The sequence below is a fragment of the Ranitomeya variabilis genome, chromosome 2, assembly GCF_051348905.1.
Source record: "Ranitomeya variabilis isolate aRanVar5 chromosome 2, aRanVar5.hap1, whole genome shotgun sequence".
Taxonomy (NCBI): Eukaryota; Metazoa; Chordata; class Amphibia; order Anura; family Dendrobatidae; genus Ranitomeya; species Ranitomeya variabilis.
The window spans coordinates 1,047,834,507-1,047,857,774 of record NC_135233.1 but is presented as its reverse complement, the minus strand read 5'-3'; the positions used below and the strand labels follow the sequence as shown (position 1 = coordinate 1,047,857,774).

At 41.8% G+C, this 23,268-nt stretch overlaps 1 protein-coding gene across 2 annotated transcripts in view; it reads left to right on the top strand.

Moving 5' to 3' along the window:
- Positions 1-23,268, top strand: part of NBAS (NBAS subunit of NRZ tethering complex) — a 670,356-nt gene that overhangs the window by 543,957 nt on the left and 103,131 nt on the right. For both annotated transcript variants that reach the window (XM_077291450.1, XM_077291451.1), the window contains exon 48: positions 20,336-20,531. In XM_077291450.1, the coding sequence (XP_077147565.1) occupies positions 20,336-20,531 (196 nt within the window). The remainder of the gene's footprint in view (positions 1-20,335; positions 20,532-23,268) is intronic.

Here is a 23,268-nt window from a genome sequence, read left to right as displayed (position 1 = left end):
GTTTTCAGGTTCCGTCTGAAGGATCCCAGGGTGGTGGATAATCGGACGTGTTGAGGCGTGGAGTTCCAGAGGATGGGAAATCTTGGAGGCAGTTGTGTGAGGAGCGAATAAGTGTGGAGGAGAGTAGGAGGTCTTGGGAGGATCGAAGATTACGTGAGGGAAGATAGTGGGAGATTAGTTCAGAGATATAGGGAGGGGACAGGTTGTGGATGGCTTTGTAGATCAGTGTTAGTAGTTTGAACTGGATTCGTTGGGGAATTGGGAGCCAGTGGAGGGATTTGCAGAGGGGAGAAATGGGGAGTAGCGAGGGGAGAGGTGGATTAGCCAGGCAGCAGAGTTGTGGACAGACTGGAGTGGTGCAAGAGAGTTAGCAGGGAGGCCACAGAGGAGGGTGTTGCAGTAATCGAGGTGGGGGATGATGAGAGCATGCATAAGAGTTTTAGTAGATTGTGGGCTGAGGAAGGGACCTATATATATATATATATGTATATATATGTATATATATATGTATGTATATATGTATGTATATATATAATATATAATTTATTTATTTGTGTCCTTCTCAATTTCAAATCACTAATTCACTTGCCGTCGGGTGACCAGATAATGTTTCTACAAGCCTGCTAGCTCATGTAAAGGCCACCATACACATTAGACGAAAGTCGGCGGAACCTGCTGCTATCGGTGGGATCGTTGTCACTGTAAAGCATATGGAGGCCTCAATGAATGATTTTGGGGAATAGAATGAATCTGACAGCGGCTCTCTCATACAGAACACAGGATTATTCCCGAGTATATGAGAGAGCAATCAGCTGGAAGATCATTTCCTGTCTGTGTATACAGCCTGTGCACTTGCCAGTCCTCCTCTCTTTTAGTAAACGAACACCCTTTCTGACTTTAGAGACTTCCTGAGTAAATGAGTGTAAATGCTGCTGTGATCACAGGACGTAGCAGCGATCAAATTCTATACAGTTACACAGACACCTTTTACAATTGAGTTGTCCAGCTCCTCATAAAATGAATTAATATAAATAATAAAAAAAATAGGCTGTAAATGTGTTTAAATGACAGTCGATCTTAAAAATAAATTAGCCATATAATCGAGCACCAATGCACCAAAGTCCCCCATGATTTCTGTTATATTGCAGCAATAATGACGTTCTATATTGACACATGATCACTACAGCCAATCAGTGGCCACAGCAGTGATTACCGTAAGTACCGCACACAACCGTTGTCACAATTGATTGGCTGCAGGTGTCGTTAAGATAGCGGAGATATAAATATTGCCATGGGACCGTTTCACCACCTTCTCCAATCTCCGTTTAGCAGAAATAGTGGTGTAGAGCGGGGTTATACAAGGCTCAGCATTCTGAGCTCTGCTAGATCTACAGCAAGGAAAACTGTGATTTTATCACAACTGCTGCACCCAGTAAACCAAGTGATACATCGCTGGAATCAGGGTCTCTGCGTTATGCTGCTGTCAGATTGCATAGCAAAAACCTGTTGACATATTCCCTTTATGACTGGTCTACAAGAGTCTTACTTTTTTACATGGATTTTGTAGCAGATCCATTTCGAAATCCACATCAAAAACTGCTTTGAATCATCTTTGATGTGGATTTTGCAGCAGATCCGCTTCAAAGTACACGTTTAAAAAAAAATGCAGTGTGAATGTTTTATTCTTACCATTAATATTTTTTGTGGCCTTTACTCCATTATTATATAGTCAATATTGCATGTAGTCATATTTCATGTTGATTGCTCATCCTGGCGCATTTAGAAATGTCATTGTTTAAATTATATACAGGTGGTTGACATTTCCTGCTCACCTTTATCTATTGTCTGTCTGGTGCTTCTTTCCTCATTAAAATGGAGATTATTTTGTACTTTTAGGCTATTGACAAATTGCTTGACTGGCAAACAACATTCCCTGTGGTGAGAATCTGGGGTTTGTGAAGAAAGCGCTTCTCAGACACTTCAAATAAACAGACTCCATTGATTTGGTGCCCAAAGTCTTGACACATAATCACCATATAAAATGGTACAAAAGTATAAGAAAAACAAAAGTGCAATCTTAAGGGTATGTGCAGACGTCAGGATTTCTTGCAGAAATTTTCCTGACAAAAAACGGACATTTCTGCCAGAAAACCATATGCGTTTTTTTCACGTTTTTTTTCCAAATACATAGAATTGCGGAAAATCCGCAAAATTAATGAACATGCTGCTTTTTTTACCACGATGCGTTTTTTTGCGGAAAAAAAAACGCACCATGTGCACAAAACATGCAGACTGCATTCTAAATGATACCAAAATGGAAAAAAGTATAAAAACCAAACATATATATATATACTGTATATTTATAGTTTAGCAGAGGGACCAGTAGGGACTTTTTAAGTAAACCATATTAGAAAAACTATTATATTAAAATAAATAGACATTTAAGATGAAAATTAGTATTAGTTTCGGGCCACCCCTTTACTTTCATTTTCATGGCAAGTAATAAATTTGCAATTCATTTGATAATTTTTCAATACAATTTATAGTCAATACACGTTAGACCTGGTTAAATACTCTTAACGCTGTGATATACAGGTGCTTCTCACAAAATTAGAATTTCATCAAAAAGTTCATTTCAGTTCTTCAATACAAAAAGTGAAACTCATATATTACATAGAGTCATTACACACAGGGTGATCTATTTCATGTGTTTATTTCTGTTAATGTTGATGATTATGGCTTACAGCCAATGAAATCCCAAAAGTCATTATCTCAGTAAATTAGAATACTTTATAACACCAGCTTGAAAAATGATTTTAAAATCCGAAATGTTGGCCTACTGGAATGCATGTTCAGTAAATGCACTCAATACTTGGTCGGGACTCCTTTTGCATCAATTACTGCATCAATACGGTGTGGCATGGAGGCGATCAGCCTTTGGCATTGCTGAGGGGTTATGGAAGCCCAGGTTGCTTTGATAGCAGCCTTCAGCTCGTCTGCATTGTTGGGTCTGGTGTCTCTCATCTTCCTCTTGACAATACCTCATAGATTCTCTATGGGGTTAAGGTCAGGCAAGTTTGCTGCCAATCAAGCCCAGTGATACTGTTGTTTGTAAACCAGGTATTGGTACTTTTGTCAGTGTGGACAGGTGCCAAGTCCTGCTGGAGAATGAAAGTTCCATCTCCAAAAAGCTTGTCAGCAGAGGGAAGCATGAAGTTCTCTAAAATTTCCTGGTAGGCGGCTGCGCTGACTTTGGTCTTGATAAAACACAGTGGACCTACACCAGCAGATGACATGGCTCCCCAAACCATCACTGATTGTGGAAACTTCACACTAGACCTCCAGCAGCTTGGATTGTGGCGCCTCCACTCTTCCTCCAGACTCTGGGACCTTGATTTCCAAATGAAACGCAAAATTTACTTACATCTGAACACAACACCTTGGACCACTGACAACAGTCCAGTTCTTTTTCTCATTGGCCCAGGTAGGACGCTTCTGGCATTGTCTATTGGTCACAAGTGGCCTGACACAAGGAATGTGACACTTGTAGCCCATGGCCTGGATACGTCTGTGTGGTGGCTCTTGAAGCAATGACTCCAGCAGCAGTCCACTCCTTGTGGATCTCCCCCAAATGTTTGAATGGCCTTTTATTAACAATCCTTTCAAGGCTGCGGTTATCCCGGTTGCTTGTGCACTTTTTTCTATCACACTTTTTCCTTCCACTCACCTTTCCATTAATATGTTCGGATACAGCACTCTGTGAACAGCCAGCTTCTTTAGCAATGACCTTTTGTGGCTTACCCCTCCTTGTGGAGTGTGTCAGTGACTGCCTTCTGGACATCTGTCCTCTGCAGTCTTCCCCATGATTGTGGAGCCACTAAAACAGACTAAGGGACCTTTATAAATGCTTAGGAAGCCTTTGCAGGTGTTTTTGTTAATTTTCTAAATTACTGAGATAATGACTTTTTGGGTTTTCATTGGTAGTAAGCCATAATCATCAACATTAACAGAAATAAACACTTGAAATAGATCACTCTGTTTGTAATGACTCTATATAATATAGGAGTTTCACTTTTTGTTTTGAAGAACTGAAATAAATTAACTTTTTCTTGACATTCTAATTTTGTGAGACGCACCTGTAGTTATGTGAAAAATTCACTTTTATAAAGCAGTGATATAGAAGTTTAGGTTTGCAACTTTAACAACAAAATGTGTCCATATGTGTGTGCGCTTTTTTAGAATTTCCGCTTTTAGTGTCATCCGTCAATGCACCCAGGGCTGTAGCCGTCCCCGGCATGGATTGTGATTGCTGTCTCAGCAAGGCCGTGTAGTATGTCCTCTCCTTACATCCTGAAATCTGTTCTGATTTCTACACTTTACACCATGTTAATAATAAATACTCTTATAAATAATTCTAAACCAAATCAAACAAGGTGTCATACACAAGCGGCATCACACCCGGCTTTCCTCTCAAACTGTCTGGAATGTAGGAATAAGCTTAGAAATTCCATTATCACCTCGCAAAGTTTTTAGAACTCCCCTAGTAGAATGGACATTTTTGAAGAGAACCTTACACATTTTATTGCAATTACAAATGGCAGCCAAATGTTTACTTTTATCTGTTCTATTTCAAGGCATCAATGTATCATGAGATGATTAATTGAAGTCCATGTTGCTGGAGGTTACATTACCATTATTTGTGCCAAATTCTTCAAAGTGTGGCACATTTTGAATTTTAAAGCTGTAATGTAGTCATTTATTCTTTTTCCTGACACCTTGTCATACTGGACGGAGAACAGGGACTTTTTAAAAAGTTGCAGCTTATAAATTTGCCTTCAAGAGAATCTAACATCTTCCTTTCCTCAACCCCCCAAACCGCATACATGATATGCAGGTCTTCAATCCATTGACACCTTTATATCTTCTATCTGTTACTGCATTCCTAAATAATTAGCAGTTTCATTGGTATGCAAATGTTCCGATAAGTTCTCTGGGCATGACAGAGCACTTAAAGAACAGCTGCCCTCTGAAGTTGTTTTCCTGCCCAGCTGGAGCCTCTTTAGCTTGATTGGGAGCTTACTGTCTACTGTCCTCCAGAATAGGAAATCAGAGCGTGAGCCATCAATCAAGCTAAAGAGGATGGTTCTGGGTAGGGAAACAACCTCAGGAAGCAGTGTCTTCTTAAGTGCTCTGAATGAACATGCAAATTCACCTGTATGTCCTGTAAGATGGCCGCCGGACAAGTCCTTGAGGGGAGATAAGTGTAATCATATAATTATGGCTGTTCGCTTCGGTGATGTGCGCTCGGAAGTATGCTCCAGCACCTATAGTGCTGAGCGAGTTATTTGGGCCATTCCAGGGCCGGGTTTTCCAAGCTGTCATAAGAGATGGGTGGGAATGACGGCTCACATCTCCCAACCCCAGGATCGTGGTTTGGCAGATATAATGGAGGCCGAGTCTCATTTAGTGTCTGTGGCTGGAGGTGATGAGACCTCCAGTTTGTGTTGTTAAAGACGCTGCCCTGAGCGGGCAGATCCGCAGGGCTAAATGGACTGTTTTTCATGGACTATTGCATGTAAACCGCCTCCTCAGGGGCAGCTGAGTGAGCACAAACCCCTACAGTCCGTAACTGAGGTTTGGTGGTAAATCTTACTGACAGATTTCCTTTAAATCTTATTTCCCTATTGTCCCCGCTTAATTGTAAAGCGCTGCAGAATATGTTGGCGCTATATAAATAAAGATGATTATTATTATTATTATTCCCTATCTCACCACATCCTCTTTCCAATACAGTTTTTATAAGCGGCAAGAGGAGCGTGAACTGGTAAAAAGTTGCCATTTTTCTTTCTACAAAAATACTTGTTTAATTCCCCACGGAGAATGTATTTTGTGCTTGTGCATATTATATACTTCCTACTGTACTAATGTAAGAAGGCAGAGCTGCAGATGGTGGAGAAGAGCTGCAGTCTGAACCAATCATAAGGGGATGTGTTGCCAATCATAACTTTACTAGTGATGAGCGCGTATGCTCGTTACTCGGGTTTCTCCAAGCATGCTCAGGTGGTCTCCAAGTATTTTGGCGTGCTCAGAGATTTAGTTTAGGACGACGTAGCTGCATGATTTGCGGCTGCTAGACAACATGAATACATGTGGGGGTCTAGCAGCCGCAACTCATGCAGCTACGTCGTCCTAAACTAAATCTCCGAGCACATACAAATACTTGAAGACCGCCCGAACCTGCTCAGAGAAATACAAGTAACAAGCATACTCGCTCATCACAAAACTTTACCCTAAGGCCATGTGCACACGTTGCGGATTTCTTGCAGAAATTTCCTGAAGAAAACCGGAAATTTTCTGCAAGAAATCCGCATTTTTTTTTTTGCGGTTTTTTTTCCGTTTTTTTCGCGTTTTTTTTAGCATTCTGCAAGCGTAATTAGCTTGCAGAATGCTAAAGTTTTCCAAGCGATCTGTAGCATCGCTTGGAAAACTGACTGACAAGTTGGTCACACTTGTCAAACATACTGTTTGACAAGTGTGACCAACTTTTTACTATAGATGCAGCTTATGCAGCATCTATAGTAAAAGATAGAATGTTTAAAAATAATAAAAAAAATAAAAAAATGCTTATACTCACCCAGACATCTCATAAGCGGCGTCCGTTCGTCTTCCTATAGCTGGTCTGTGCGCACAGGGCCTTCCGTGACGTCACGGTCACGTGAGCGGTCACATGACCGCTCACGACCAATCACAGGACAGTGACGTCATCGGCAAGGTCCTTCGCCGCACATCAGCTACAGGAACCGAACGGCAGCGTACAGCGGTGAGGCGGGAACACTGCGCGGGACATCGAGGGTGAGTATAGGACTAATTTTTATTTTATTTCTTATTTTTTGACCAGTTATATGGTGCCCAGTGCGTGGAGGAGAGTCTCCTCTCCTCCACCCTGGGTACCAACCGCACATAATCTGCTTACTTCCCGCATGGTGTGCACAGCCCCGTGCGGGAAGTAAGCAGATCAATGGACTCCTAGGTGTGCGGAATCCCTGCAATTCCGCATTTTTAAACATGTTGCTTTTTTTTCCGCTATGCGATTTTTTCGCGGAAAAAATCGCAACATTTGCACAAAAAATGCGGAATACCTTGTAAATAATAGGAGGCATAGGTTAGCGTTTTTTTCGCGTTTTTATCACGTTTTTATAGCGAAAAAACGCGAAAAAAACGGTAAAAATCCTGAACGTGTGCACATGGCCTAAACGTGTCATCTATGCGTAGTGCCTAGTAATGAGCGAACGTGCTTGGATAATGAGTATCTTGGACGTGCTCGAAAAATATGTTCAAGTCCCTGCAGCTGCATGTTTTCTGGCTGTTAGTCACAACACATGCGGGGATTACCTAACAAACAAGCAATCCCTGCATGTGTTGTGACTAACAGCCAGAAAACATGCAGCTGCAGGGACTTGAACTTATTACTAGAGCACGCCCAAGCTACTTGGATAACACGTTATGCAGGCACGATTGCCCATCACTAGTAGTGACGTAAATATGATTTTTAATCTCACAAGTAAATTTGGGCGAACCCGAAGACTAAAGTTTGGTGTCCGTACCGAACACCTACTATTTGGGCACAAACTCCGAACCTTGACTTCACCAGGAAATCCGTGTTAGTTTGGGTTTGGCTCCCCAAGCACCATGACAGCGAGAGAAACACTGGCAGCTATGATCGGCGGTAAGATTAAGACCGCCGGTCAGAGATCCACGGCTCGCTCACTGTCAGATGACAGCGCGAGCCCGCAGCTGTGACCGGAGGTCAAAAGTTTACCTCCGATCACAGGCAACGGCTGATTGGACTACTACCCCATCAGCCTATGCCTAAAGCTGACAGCTGAGGGTTGCATCGCATAGCTGTCAGTTTTGCCTGGCTGATTATTAAAAATACAGGGGAACTGTTTTTTCATTTATTCATAGCGCAGGCGCCATCGATGAATGCCCCCATCAGCCGCCTCTTGCTCATGGTAGGCAGCAAAACAAAAAATTGTGCCTGTGTATTTTTCTAAACTCAGATTTTTTTCGTTGCATTATTCAACTCTACTGATATTCAGCAAACAGCATATTATGCATTTTCCTTGACACAACAATAAGAATAACATTTTCCTTCGACCAACTCCCCACTGTATTCTCTTTTACTGATCTTTGAGCATATTGTGTTAGCTGTAATGGTGCATTATATCACACGCACGGTGTCGTTTCTCATTCACGTCCAGATGGTGGGTTGGGTCCCCATCCAGCCATCTTTTTCAAGTATTAAATGTTGTCGTCTTGCTGTCATCACAGAAATAATTATTTTATAAGCCCGGGTTCTCGTGAGACTATTTAAATGATTTATCATGTGGCTTTAATAGAAGTTTGATTAATTAAAACGAAAAGAAAAAAAAAAAAGCAAGAAAACAGTTTCATAGCTCATATTACTACAAATGTGATATATGCATATACACAATGCCTTGCGAAAGTATTCGGCCCCCTGGAACTTTTCAACCTTTTCCCACATGTCATGCTTCAAACATAAAGATACCAAATGTAAATTTTTGGTAAAGAATCAACAACAAGTGGACCACAATTGTGAAGTTGAACGAAATGTATTGGTTATTTTAAATTTTTGTGGAAATTCAAAAACTGAAAAGTGGGGTGTGCAATATTATTCGGCGCCTTTACTTTCAGTGCAGCAAACTCACTCCAGAAGATCATTGTGGATCTCTGAATGATCCAATGTTGTCCTAAATGCCTAATGATGATAAATATAATCCACCTGTGTGTAATCAAGTCTCCGTATAAATGCACCTTCTCTGTGATAGTCTCAGGGTTCTGTTTGAAGCACAGCATCATGAAGACCAAGGAACGCAACAGGCAGGTCAGTGATACTGTTGTGGAGAAGATTAAAGCTGAATTTGGATACAAAATGATTTCCAAAACTTTGAACATCCCAAGGAGCACTGTGCAAGCAATCATATTGAAATGGAAGGAGTATCATACCTTCAAATCTACCAAGACCCGGCCGTCCCTCTAAACTTTCATCTCAAACAAGGAGAAGACTGATCAGAGATGCAGCCAAGAGGCCCATGATCACTCTGGATGACCTGCAGAGATCTACAGCTGAGGTGGGACAGTCTGTCCATAGGACAATTATCAGTCGTACACTGCACAAATCTGGCCTTTATGGAAGAGTGGCGAGAAGACAGCCATTTCTCAAAGATATCCATAAAAAGTGTTGTTTAAAGATTGCAACAAGCCACCTGGGAGACACACCAAGCTTGTGGAAGAAGGTGCTCTCTGGTCAGATGAAACCAAAATCAAACTTTTTGGCAACAATGCCAAACGATATGTTTGGTGTAAAGGCAACACCACTCATCACCCTGAACACATCATCCCCACTGTCAAACATGGTGGTGGCAGCATCATGGTTTGGGCTTTTCTTCAGCAGGGACAGGGAAGATGGTAAAATTGATGGGAAGTTGGATGGAGCCAAATGCAGGACCATTCTTGAAGAAAACCTGTTGGAGTCTGCAAAAGACCTGAGACTGAGACGGAGATTTGTCTTCCAACAAGACAACGATCCCAAACATAAAGCAAAATCTACAATGGAATGTTTCACAAATAAAAGTATCCAGGTGTTAGAATGGCCAAGTCAAAGTCCAGACCTCAATCCAATCGAGAATCTGTGGAAAAAGCTGAAAACTGCTGTTCACAAACGATCTCCATCAAACCTCACTGAGCTCGAGCTGTTTGCCAAGGAAGAATGGGCAAGAATTTCAGTCTCTCGATGTACAAAACTGATAGAGACATACCCCAAGCGACTTGCAGCTGTAATCGCAGCAAAAGTTGGCGCAACAAAGTATTAAGATAAAGAGGTAGAATAATATTGCACACCCCACTTTTCAGTTTTTGAATTTTCACAAAATATAAAATAACCAATAAATTTTGTTCATCTTCACAATTGTGTTCCGCTTGTTGTTGATTCTTCACCAAAAATTTACATTTGGTATCTTTATGTTTGAAGCATGATATGTGGGAAAAGGTTGAAACGTTCTAGGGGGCCGAGTACTTTCACAAGGCACTGTATATATTCACTGCTCAAAAAAATAAAAGGAACACTAAAATACCGCATCCTATATATCTCTGAATGAAATATTTCAGTTGTAAATTTTTATTCATTGCATAGTGGAATGTGTTCAGAACAATAAAACATAACAATTATCAGTGTAAATCAAAATGAATATCCCATGGAGGTCTGGATTTGGAATGGTACTCAAAATGAAAGTGGAAATCAAATTACAGGCTGATCCAACTTCAGTGGAAATGCCTCATGACAAGGAAAAGATGCTCAGTATTGTGTGTGGCCTCCACGTGCCTGTATGACCTCCTTACTGTACAACGCCTGAGCATGCTCCTAATGAGGCGGCGGATGGTCTCCTGAGGGACCTCCTCCCAGACCTGAACTAAAGCATCCGCCAACTCCTGGACAGTCTATGGTGCAACGTGACATTAGTGGATGGAGCGAGACATGATGTCCCAGATGTGCTCAATCGGATTCAGGTCTGAGGAATGGGCGGGCCAGTCCATAGCTTCAATTCCTTCATCTTGCAGGAACTGCTGATACACTCCAGCCACATGAAGTCTGCCATTGTCCTGCATTGGGAGGAACCCAGGGCCAACCGCACCAGCATATGGTCTCACAAGGGGTCTGAGGATCTCATCTCGGTACCTAATGGCAGTCAGGCTACCTCTGGCGAGCACATGAAGGGCTGTGCAGCCCTCCAAAGAAATGCCACCCTACACCATTACTGACCCACTGCCAAAACTGGTCATGCTGAAGGATGTTGCAGGCAGCATATCACTCTCCACGGCATCTCCAGACTCTGTCACATGTGCTCAGTGTGAACCTGCTTTCATCTGTGAAGAGCACAGGGCGCCAGTGGCGAATTTGACAATCCTGGTGTTCTGTGGCAAATGCCAAGCATCCTGCACGGTGTTGGGCTGTGAGCACAACCCCAATCTGTGGACGTCGGGCCCTCAGACCATCCTCATGGAGTTGGTTTCTAACCGTTTGTGCAGACATTCACATTTGTGGCCTGCTGGAGGTCATTTTGCAGGGCTCTGGCAGTGTTCCTCCTGTTCCTCCTTGCACAAAGGCGGAGGTACGATCCTGCTGCTGGGTTGTTGCCCTCCTATGGGCCCCCTCCACGTCTCCTGGTGTACTAGCCTTTCTCCTGGTAGCGCCTTCAGCCTCTGGACACTACGCTGACAGACACAGCAAACCTCCTTTCCACAGCTTGCATTGATGTGCCATCTTGGATGAGCTGCACTACCTGAGCCACTTGTGTGGGTTGTAGAGTCCATCTCATGCTACCACGAGTGTGAAAGCACAACCAATATTCAGAAGTGACCAAAACATCAGCCAGAAAGCATTGGTACGGAGATGTGATCTGCGGTCCCCACCTGCAGAACCACTCCTTTATTGAGGGTGTCTTGATAATTACCAATAATATCCATCTGTTGTCTATTCCATATGCACAACAGCATGTGAAATTGATTGTCAAACAGTGTTGCTTCCTAATTGGACAGTTTAATTTCACAGAAATTTGATTTACTTGGAGTTATATTCCGTTGTTTAAGTGTTCCCTTAGTTTTTTTCAGCAGTATATATATATATATATATATATATATATATATATATATATATATATATATGTATAGACCGAAACATCTACTACTACTGTATGTACTCTACAGCATTAAAAAAACCAGTTTTTCACTGCATCTACGTATTGGTGTTTGCCAAGTTTATTGCTACACATTGCTATATACTACGTGGGCTGTGTTTGATACTATGTGGGCTGTGTTATATACGATGTGTGATGTGTTATATACTGTGTGGCCTGTGTTTGTGTTATATACTACGTCTCTGCTATATACTACGTGGACTGTGTTATATACTATGTGGCTGTGCAGTATACTACATGGCTGTGCAATATACTACGTGGCTGTGTTATATACTACGTGGCTGTGTTATATAATACGTGGCTGTGTTATATACTACGTGGCTGTGCTATATACTACGTGGGCTGTGTTAGATACTATGTGGGTTGTGTTAGATACTACGTGGGCTGTGTTAGATACTACGTGGGTTGTGTTAGATACTATGTGGGCTGTGTTAGATACTATGTGGGCTGTGTTAGATACTACGTGGGCTGTGTTAGATACTACGTGGGCTGTGTTAGATACTACGTGGGCTGTGTTAGATACTACGTGGGCTGTGTTAGATACTACGTGGGCTGTGTTAGAAACTACGTGGGCTGTGTTAGATACTACGTGGGCTGTGTTAGATACTACGTGGGCTGTGTTAGATACTACGTGGGCTGTGTTAGATACTACGTGGGTTGTGTTAGATACTACGTGGGCTGTGTTATATACTACGTCTCTGGGCTATATACTACGTCTCTGGGCTATATACTACGTGGGCTGTGCCATATACGTGGCTGTGCAATATACTACATGGCTGGGCAATATACTAAGTGAGCTGTGTTATATACTACGTGAGCTGTGTTATATGCTGCGTGGCCTGTGTTATATACTATGTCTCTGTGCTATATACTACGTGGGCTGTGCTATAAACTACGTGGCTGTGCAATATACTACATGGCTGGGCAATATACTAAGTGAGCTGTGTTATATACTACGTGAGCTGTGTTATATACTACGTGGGCTGTTATATACTGTGTGGGCTGTCCTATATACTACTATACATATTCCAGAATACCTGATGCAATATATATATATATATATATATATATATATATATATATATATATATATATATACACTCACTGGCCACTTTATTAGGTACACCTGTCCAACTTCTTGTTAACACTTAATTTCTAATCAGCCAATCACATGGCGGCAACTCAGTGCATTTAGGCATGTAGACATGGTCAAGACAATCTCCTGCAGTTCAAACCGAGCATCAGTATGGGGAAGAAAGGTGATGTGAGCGGCAGTTCTGTGGGCGGAAATGCCTTGTTGATGCCAGAGGTCAGAGGAGAATGGGCAGACTGGTTCGAGCTGATAGAAAGGCAACAGTGACTCAAATCGCCACCCGTTACAACCAAGGTAGGCCTAAGAGCATCTCTGAACTGATCTCTGATGAGTCTCGATTTCTGCTGCGACATTCGGATGGTAGGGTCAGAATTTGGCGTAAACAACATGAAAGCATGGATCCATCCTGCCTTGTATGGAGCATCTTTGGGATGTGCAGCCGACAAATCTGCGGCAACTGTGTGATGCCATCATGTCAATATGGACCAAAATCTCTGAGGAATGCTTCCAGCACCTTGTTGAATCTATGCCACGAAGAATTAAGGCAGTTCTGAAGGCAAAAGGGGGTCCAACCCGTTACTAGCATGGTGTACCTAATAAAGTGGCCGGTGAGTGTATATATGTATGTATATATATATATATATATATATATATATATATATATATATATATATATATATATATATATATATATATATATATATATATACACACATATATATATATATATAGATAGATATTCATTCTTATCACCTGCTCCAAGAATACACGGGTTTCTTTCTTCCGTGGGCCGTGGAGCCATAAATAGTCAAAGGAAACCTTTGACTTACACATTTTTCATTCACACTTGTGCCTCCTAGATGCTTGTTTCAGATTAATAGTTTTAGTTTACATGGAATCTGAGGTTACAGAGAGCATGGCAAGGTTGATTAGAGTAATAATTTAGATTAATTTCTTCTTTTTTCACATAGTCCCCACCATTAGTTATGTATTTTCGCCAGTGTTGAACAAGAGCTTGCATGCCACGTTCTTAAAAATCTGAACTAGAGTAGTGAAACCACATTTTATTTTTTTTTTTACACCTGTGATGATCATTGTCTGGAAAATGTTATCCTCGTAGTCCATTTTTCATTGGCCTAAAGAGATGGAAGTTCTGAAGGCATCAAATTCTGACTATATCGTGGATGTGGTAGCACAGGCCAGCCACATTTTGCGCTGGGCTCATTGGTTCAGCAGAGCCTGACAGATGCTGTTCCTTTGTAAGCATTGGCAGGACAATCTGGCACAAATTTCCGATAACTCAATGTTGCCAATTTCTACACCAATGCATAAAAGCCAACATTAAGCTTTGTACCTTCTCCCCTGTTGTAATTCACTGATTATGGATGAGCAGATCGAGGCGCTCATCATGTTGAGAGTTGACACCTGTGCAGGGATTTTTTTTCACTTTCGAAGCAAACCACCAACCACCTAACCATGCTGACATCTACTGTATCTTCTGATAAAGCATCCAGCAAGTGGCAATGGATGTCAATGGATGCAATTGTTTCTGGCATGTAGAAATTCAATGACACACCTCTGTTTCGTATGCCCATCTGTGTGAGACTCCTTTTTGGGAAGCTGCTCCTCAGATGCTATCTGTCGGATGGCAACAAATTTAACAGGATATTAATGGGTAGGTTCAGTCTTTACTAAAACACCCCCGACGTCCGGCTCAGACTTAGATCAACACAATAAGATCGGAGTTACTACTTTCGTAGCCACCCTTGTACATTAGGAAATGCGAAAGTCTCACTTGTAGATGATGGTCTATCAAGTATGTGTTAAAATGAACTAGAACACCTGAAAATGGAAGAGTTATACAATTGCAAAATGTTTACTTCCTATTGATACACTTCTAACTGCAAACCTGCACAAATCATGCTCCGGCATCCCTCGTATGGACTGAGTGTCTATGGGTACAAGGTTTCGTAAGTCTGCGCCTGTAGTGCCGTGAAAATCAAGGCGGGAAATAGTCTCTACATGTGTGAAGTACAACAGAGAGAGTATTATCTTAGTTGAACTCAAGGTGAAAAAAAATTGAACAAGTAGAACGTGTTATTGTACATCTTAACCTTTTACGGGTGAGGTTTCTGCAGCCGCAGCTCGCCAATGGATGCACATTTTTCTTTCATGCCATGAGAACCAATATCTATTGTGATATGACAGTCTGTGGCAGGACAGCTCATTTCCATTGTGCCGTGGCAGTCCGTGTCTATTGTACTATGGCAGCCTGCGTTTATCATGCGGTAGCAACCTTCTTGTATTGTGCCGGGACAGTCCGTGTCCATTGTGCCGGGACAGTCCGTGTCCATTGTGCCGGGACAGTCTGTGTCCATTGTGCCGGGACAGTCTGTGTCTATTGTGCCAGGACAGTCCGTGTCTAGTGTGCCGGGACAGTCCGTGTCCATTGTGCCGGGACAGTCCATGTCCATTGTGCCGTGATAGACCCTGTTAATTGTGCCGGGACAGTTTTTGTCTATTGTAATGTAACTGCCTGTGTTTATCATGTGGTAGCAGTCCTTTTGTATTGTGCCTTGACAACCCGCATATGTCATGCCAAGACAGCCCGTGGATATTGTGACACGACATGTCCAATGCGCCCTGACAGTCTGTGTTTATTGTACTGTCACAGCCCGCTTATATTGTGCCATGACAACCCTTGTCTATTGTGCCGTGACGGCCCACGTATATTGTGCCAAGACAGTCATTGTCTAGTGTGTTGGGACAGTTTGTCCATTGTGCCATAACTGCCTGTGTTCATTGTGCCGTGCCAACCTTCGTCAGTTTTGCCATGACAGTCCTTTTCCATTATGTTGCAGCAGTCATGTTATGGTTTAGTGAATTTGTGTAGACACATCTGTAGAGCGATGGTAGAGTTTATACATGCCGAGATTAACATCACATTTATCTCTGTAAAAGGTCAATACTCCGATCACATAATGTATGAGAATAACTGTTTAGATGAAAGGGCATGGTGAATTAATGTGGACTGTGATTTCTATCATCGCTCGGGTGCTTTTGTTCCCTCACATTATGTCATATCTCCTCCTGGCTTTCTGTCTGTAGGCTTTGTAAATATATGATCCTATAAGATTAAATGGAATTATGATAATTTTCCATTTGAATAACATTCTTGTTTGCTGTAAGTTCCACACAGAGATGATGGAAATGCTCAACCTGTCGTCTATTGTTGGCAAATTTGTAGAATGCCCATCTGGATATGATGGTTAATGGTCTATTATTTATTGACTCATCCTTCTATAAGTATTATCGTTAAGAGCTTCCCTTGTGGTGGAGCATCTATGTCCCAGTCTCAGTAAAAGGTGGGCGATCCTAACTGCCAATGTCATGCTATACATCAGATTGTCAGAGCTTTGTGCTACCTAGGCCAAAATACATAAAATAGATTGTGTCCTTATAAAAAACAGGAAGGCACTTTGAGTCACAATTCCCACTAACTACTCTTAACATCCCATCTCATCATTGTTAGGCCTTAACCATCTGTCTGTGTTTTTTATATTTACACAGTGAGTGTCTTTTACTTATTATGCAGCTATGACTTATGATATATTCTAAATGTATGCATGGAACGCCTATATTTATGAGGGTATAAAAGAAATGAACACTCCTTTAAACATTGGAGAGTGTTGGAAAACAGAGACCTTAGGACCCAATTCATCAAAGCTTTCACATCAGAATTCTGGCATAAAAGCTATGAAAATTTGCAAAATTTAGGTGCAAATCAAAGTTGCTCCTAAATTTTGCAACTTGCCATTTTCATGTCAGTTTCTCCAAGCTCTGACGAAATTAGCGGAGCTGGGGCGAGACAGGAGCATGAGTGTGACGAGCTGTGGTGTTCAATGCTCCAGAAATCTCTCTCCAGCCCTGGCAAGGTTTCCCAGAGGCACCCAGCACTTGACTGATGCTCCAGATTCCCGAAGTGGTGATTGACTCCAGTGCACACCCTCATCAAGACTAGTAACAAAATCTCTGGTCTTGATGAATCAGGTCCTTAGGAACCCTGTGTTGTCAATTACCGTAAACTGAATCCCTGGAACTTCTAAGTTGGAGGTAGCACTGTCCAAACAGCATAAAACTACAGCAGGTACGTCCTACTTTGGTCCTTGTACGCAAGCAAATGGCATTCATGGGGGGTCCATTTGTTCCAGTTTCTAAGAAATCTCCAGCAGCCTTTTTTTTCCCGTTGCAAATGAGGCTCATTCACACATCAAGTTTTTTGTTCACCTATGAGAAAGAAGGAACAAATTTAATCAGCGATTTCCATCCCAGTTTCATCGGAGTTTGGTCTGAGTTTCATCACTTTTTGTAGTATGTGAATAATAGAAAAAAAATGTTTATCCACCTTTTCCTATAAAACAGTCTGAGAATTGTACGATTTTATCATGGACCCCTAAACTTGTCTTACCAACTTTCAGCCAATGAAAATTTGACGTCTCCACGAATTTGCGCAGACTGCTCAGTCCGTGAAAAATCACGGACGTGTGGATAACCCCATTCATTATTAGAAATACAAGAGCAATCCGTGAAAAACAAGGCTAGCATCTCCTCCTCTTCCTCCCCAAAAAGCGGACGTCTGAATGAGCCCTAAGCTTGATGACACGGTGAGGAAAAAACTAGACAAATGGATGGAAAATGGACCAGGGCACCGTAATCTCAAATCATAGCCTGAAACAACTAATTCATCTCTACCATACATAGAAGCCAGTTCTGCTCAAACTGAAGAAAGAAAGCCCATGTATGTGTTTGCAGCATGTCCTTGCACATTATCAAATGCGGCCACAGCCGGGCCCGTTTTCTCGGGTTTGTTGTATCTGCCACACTTGCAGCACCGACCGGCAGGAGAACTGGCTGCCTCACAGTTTGCAAAAACCACAGGAGAACGTAGGAACTTAATTATTGCGCTTCAGAGAGGATAGTCATCACCAAGGTTATATCTGATCCCACAACAATGTCCCTTTAGGTATCTCTAGGACAGGCACAGAAGGCTCAGGCAGGTAACCATTTGATTGTTGTATAGGATTCCAGCAGAAATGGTCTGTGTTCTCTGAAGACCCTTGTAATCAATGGAGTGTAGCATGTGTCATACAAGATGCACTTTACGGTGACACAAGATTCAGGAGCTCACTGCTCTGAATGGCTGAATACACCCTTTGTGTTCTTGGAGAGCATATTCATCATTCCATACGGAGTCTTTTAAAATTCAACGCAATATATAGCGACACACGTGTCTTGTATAAAGTTATTGTGTACACTGATCAGAACATGCAACATCAGGTTTATAAAGAGTACCGGCTAGCACATCTTACATATGGTCATAGTGGTAGAGTTATATATATATATATAGGCGCTGTTTGTCCCTCTAAAAATATATACCTTTTGTACAGAAATTTGATGTGTCAGTCATGACAGAATCCATGCTGAAAGGGCTCTAGAAAGAAGCCATTTAATTGCAGTGACACGCCCACAGTGCACTTCCAACATGATTTGCATATGGCCTACATTACATTTTTCGTGACTGGCCATCATTTTTTGGGGATTAGTGCCCTCACAGCTACACTAAATGTCCATAACTGCTGAGAGGTTCCCTTAGGGCTGGGATTCACAACCTATTTTGATCCGAGGGCCACTTTGTCAGATTTAATCTTAGAAGCCGCAGTACAAGATGTATTACCCTCTAGGACATTTGTGATGTACGAATTGTATATGTTCCCACCTGTTGAGATAAGGGTCATCTTCTATTTGATTCACTATCTATTGTGATTTATGTGAAATGCCGAAGCAGCTGAGTCTTTGATTACTCCTTTAAAGGATTCCTGTCGTTAAGAATTTACATAAGAAACCTAAGGGACTGCAGGATAGGGCAGGGAACTATATTTCCGATGATACTTAGTCACTTATTTGGGGCTCAATTGAGCCAAAAATCTATTAAGCTTGTAAGTGCACTTGTATGTGTGTATCCGTGCACTTGCTGTCCTCAGCTCTTCTTGGAATTTCCCTACCGGCACAGCCCCTGCTTCTTGATTGACAATAGAGAGCAGATATGACATCATGCAGCAGAGCCTCTGTCTCCATTGTCATTCAAGAAGCCATGGCGATACTGATGGGGAGAAGAAGAGAGGCGCCGAGGACTGCAAGTGCACAGATCCACCCACCAAGCCTAATTTGCATTGGATTAAAACATTAATAACGATGCAAAGCTTCCCGGATTAGGACTGTATAAATAACATTTGAAATGTTTTTCATTGACCTACTCAGGTTTTCTAGGTGCATTTTAACTGACATGTTCACTTTAAAGCTACTATGAAAATTTCCTCATCTAGTGGAGGGTCAGGATATCATAAGTGTTTCAAAGATGGATACGTAGTGCACCATTAGTAATTATTAGAGGTGAGCAAACCCAAATGGTAAAGATCGGGGTTCATACTGGTCAACTAGTGTCCAGTGCTGAACTCCAAACACGGACTTCTGCTGGATGTCCGTTTCACGGTTCTGGAGTACGCAGAGGAGAGAGATTTTCCTGCTCCAAAGTTTGGCTGTCCATTGATTTCAAAGAGATTCGGGTTCAAGTTGGGTGCAGTTCTGGTACCCAAACTGAACTTTGGACTAAAGCTCGGTCGGGTAACAGAACCCGATCTTCCACGGTTTCTCTCATACCTAGGAATTACTCATCCCTGCTCGTGCCTACGCCATTTCCTTTTCTTTGTCATTAAAAAATGATGTTATCCATTGGTTGAGGGCTGCACAGAATGACATTGGCTACATGTGGCTCCAGATTGCAGATCCCTGCCTTAGGGCTTCTATTACTGGGTGTTGCTCTTCATCAGGATGTGTCTGGATTAAGATCATTTTTCAATATTTTTTCTGGAGGCCATCAAAAAATAAACAAAACCTTTATAGGTTGCACAAAAAAGTCACATTGGTAACCCAAAATGATGCAAATATTATCCACTAAATTGTATCTGTTCTTGAAGTCCAAAATACCTCAGGATCAGACCCAGTTGTGTGAGCAACTGTGATAGACGATGTAGAGTATGGACCTTTTAACCTGAGAGCAAATGTCTGACTTGACAAGGGTCTTGTCAACCTTCCAGGGCTACTTATCACGAGCTGCAGCTACTAGATGGACCATTGGTGGGCATGGGGAGCAGAGGCTTTTTCCCATATTGTTCCGAGCATGGACCACGATGTGCGGATTGGCCGCTTGTCTCCTGTCTTAATCGTGGCAGCTTCAATAAAATATATGAAGGCATCACTCTCGTATTAGGAGAACCACGGCCAGTGGGTGCATTGCGGGCCATGCTCAGGCCAGTTTTCATGGACGTCTGCCGGAGTCCTAAGTTTGATAAATTTGCCCCAGACTTTTTTTTAATTCAAATTTTGAGTTGCCCCCTTTTTTATTTTATAGGGAGAATCTTGTCTCTTCTGATGACCTCTTGGAGTGGTTACGGCCGTTCTGCAGTGATGATTCTCTACCGGTGAAACCTAGAATCGATGTGCTACAGATTATGGAACAAGCATTTAATCTGAGTGATGAGGACAGCAAGCTGCTGGTATTTTTCAGAACACAGGCCGTTTTGAAAGCCTCATGGCCAGACAAAAAGGTAACCTCATAATTTAGTATTTATTTACAAATGTTTTCATAACTCGAGTTGCGGGGGCATTGAGCACTCTTAACTTTCTGTGAATTTTGGTAAAGCTAAAATTTAGCAAGTTACAAATTCAACATATTATCGTGACAGTCATTGACCATTCATAGGATAGTGGTAGTATAAAAATCTCATGAAAGATTAGCAAAATCAATGTTGGTTATCTTTTTTCATAAGATGGTTGTCTTGTGCTCCACATTTCAGAATTTCTTTAGGCAAGGTAAAACTCCCCTCTATAATAATTTAAAAGGGTTGTCCCTTTCAAAATTCTAAATTAGGATCTATGGACCTCATAGAGAAGAGTCTACTTCTAGGCACTGCGATCTATGAGCCAATTCAGAGAACCACTAACTTCTCTTGTTTTGGTGGATCACGATCTTTTCATGGACTTCAGAAGAGATTTATTTTTTCCTATATACTGCAACTCTGAAAGCATAAATTTAGCTAATGCATACACTAAACTCAATAAAGAATAAATAATCCCAAATTGACATTTTTTATTGTCACTTTACTTCCCCTAAAAATAAAAAAAAACTATCAACACATCATATGTACCCCAAAAATGGTATTAATAAAAAATAATTAATCTAGTCACGCAAAATAAAAAATAAGCTGTGACAGCTCGAACAACGAAAAATGAAAACATTTTTTGTAATTTTTTTTTTCACACATTTCAAATTTTTTTTTAAAAGGAACCAATCACTATGAAAATATGTTTTAATCTGTTGGCACCATGTTATAGAGAAGGGAGAGCGGAGTAGATTGATGTAAGGAAAAATTAACTATAATCTGTTTCTTCATCATTTAATCCTCTGCTCTTTCTGGGATTTCCAGTCCGATGGGCGGTCCTATTAGTGACTGACAGTTTTCTCTCTATAAGTGTGCATTTAGATAACTGTCAATCACTGATAGGACCGCCTACTGGACTGAAAATCTGAGGAAATTCAAAGGATTAAATGATGAAAAGACAAGTTATACTGAATCTATTCTCACAAAACGATATATCAATCCACTCAGTTCCCCCTGCTCTATAATATGCCTGCAGATTGGACTGCATCTTCACTGTGCTAGGTTACCTTTCCCAACTAAAATATATACAGTTCCCAGCATAAATGAGTACACCCTCTTTGAAAAGTAAGACCAAGGCCACCGAGTGGTGATCTTCTCTTTCAATATAGAGCAGTAGATCTGTGAATTAATGATACCATCAATGAAATGTAGCTCGTCACCAGCAGCACTCATACAGCCCCACATAAGGACACTGCCACCACCATGTTTCACTGTAGGCACCATGGATTTTTCTTTGTACTACTCAGCTTTGTACACAGTTTTGAAGCCATCAGTTGCAAAAACATTCACCTTGGTCTCATGACTCCAGAGTATAGAGTCCCAGTAGTCTTGATAATATTTTTCAACATTGACCTTTGCAAATTGAAGACTAGCTTTTTATGCGTGCGCTTTAGAGAGGGGCTTTTTTCATGGATGTCGCCCATGCACTCCTCTGGAGTGTACGCTATACTGTGCCAAAGTAACTACCCTGGTTTGGATTTCTACTTCTCTAGCAAACTACAATGAAATGCATGTTGATTTTCTTCCAACTCTTCGCATGAGAAGACGCTTCTGTTTAGGTGTTAACGTCTGAGGTCGGCCTAGACAACTCTTTTTGATGGCTGCAGTTCCATTTTTGTTTAATTTTTTTTTAAGTTAAGCTTTGCTGATCTTGTAGCCTTCACCTTTCTTGTATGAAAACATTATTTTCTTTCTCTGGTCTTGTGACATTTCTCTTCCATAAGATGCCATTGCTGATAGCATGAATAGGGAATGGGTTTTCTTTATTAGAACTTTTATACTCAAAAATTTGTAGTCAGAACTTTAGCTTTGCTTCTAAGACTCACGTTTACTCATTTTTTAAACATGGTCTTGAATGAATTTTTTTAGAAAAATTATTTCTTTGGATGTTGAAAATAAAACTGAGTAAACAGTAAGAACAAAGACTTCTGAAACAGGTTCGATGGCATCCACTATACCGACTCAGTCTGGAGACATCACACAGGAGGCCTTCTTACCTCCACATACAAAGACTGTCAAACAGACTTCATTTTACCTTGTGAACCACTCCCAGTGGTGGTTTGTGGGCCGTGTGAGGCTGTGGCCTCTGATACAGCTAGGGGGCGCTGTTTGTTCTCCCCAGAATGTGCATGCAGACGGATGAAGTCCATAGGTGTGCATGAGAGTCACGGATTTCCGTTCCGGGCTTTCCATGTGGCTGAAGGCCACAGGTTTGTGTGTGTGTTTAAAAACCCTGCAGTAAGGGGTATGGGGGTCAGGTGTGTCATGCCGTGTCAGGTGTGCGAGGTGCATGTCAGTGTCAGTCTGGTGTGTGCTGGTCTGCAGAGTGCATAGAGGCACAGGCCAGCAGAGCCAGCACCCAGGGCAGCTGAATAGCCTGGCACCTGCAGCGTACACAGAGATGCAAGTCGTCCATGGTACTGGTCTCGGATGTGGATGTCCTGTGCCCGAAGGAGTCGGATGTGGACAGTCCTGTGCCCGGAGGTGGATGTCCTGTGCCCGAAAGAGGTCTAGCATGTGCAGCGATTGCAAACAGGTGGATATGGTGCCCGGCTGCTATACGGAGGATATCCTGAACTGTGTACAACTGTGTGAGTAAAGAATCTGTAAAGAGACTGTGATA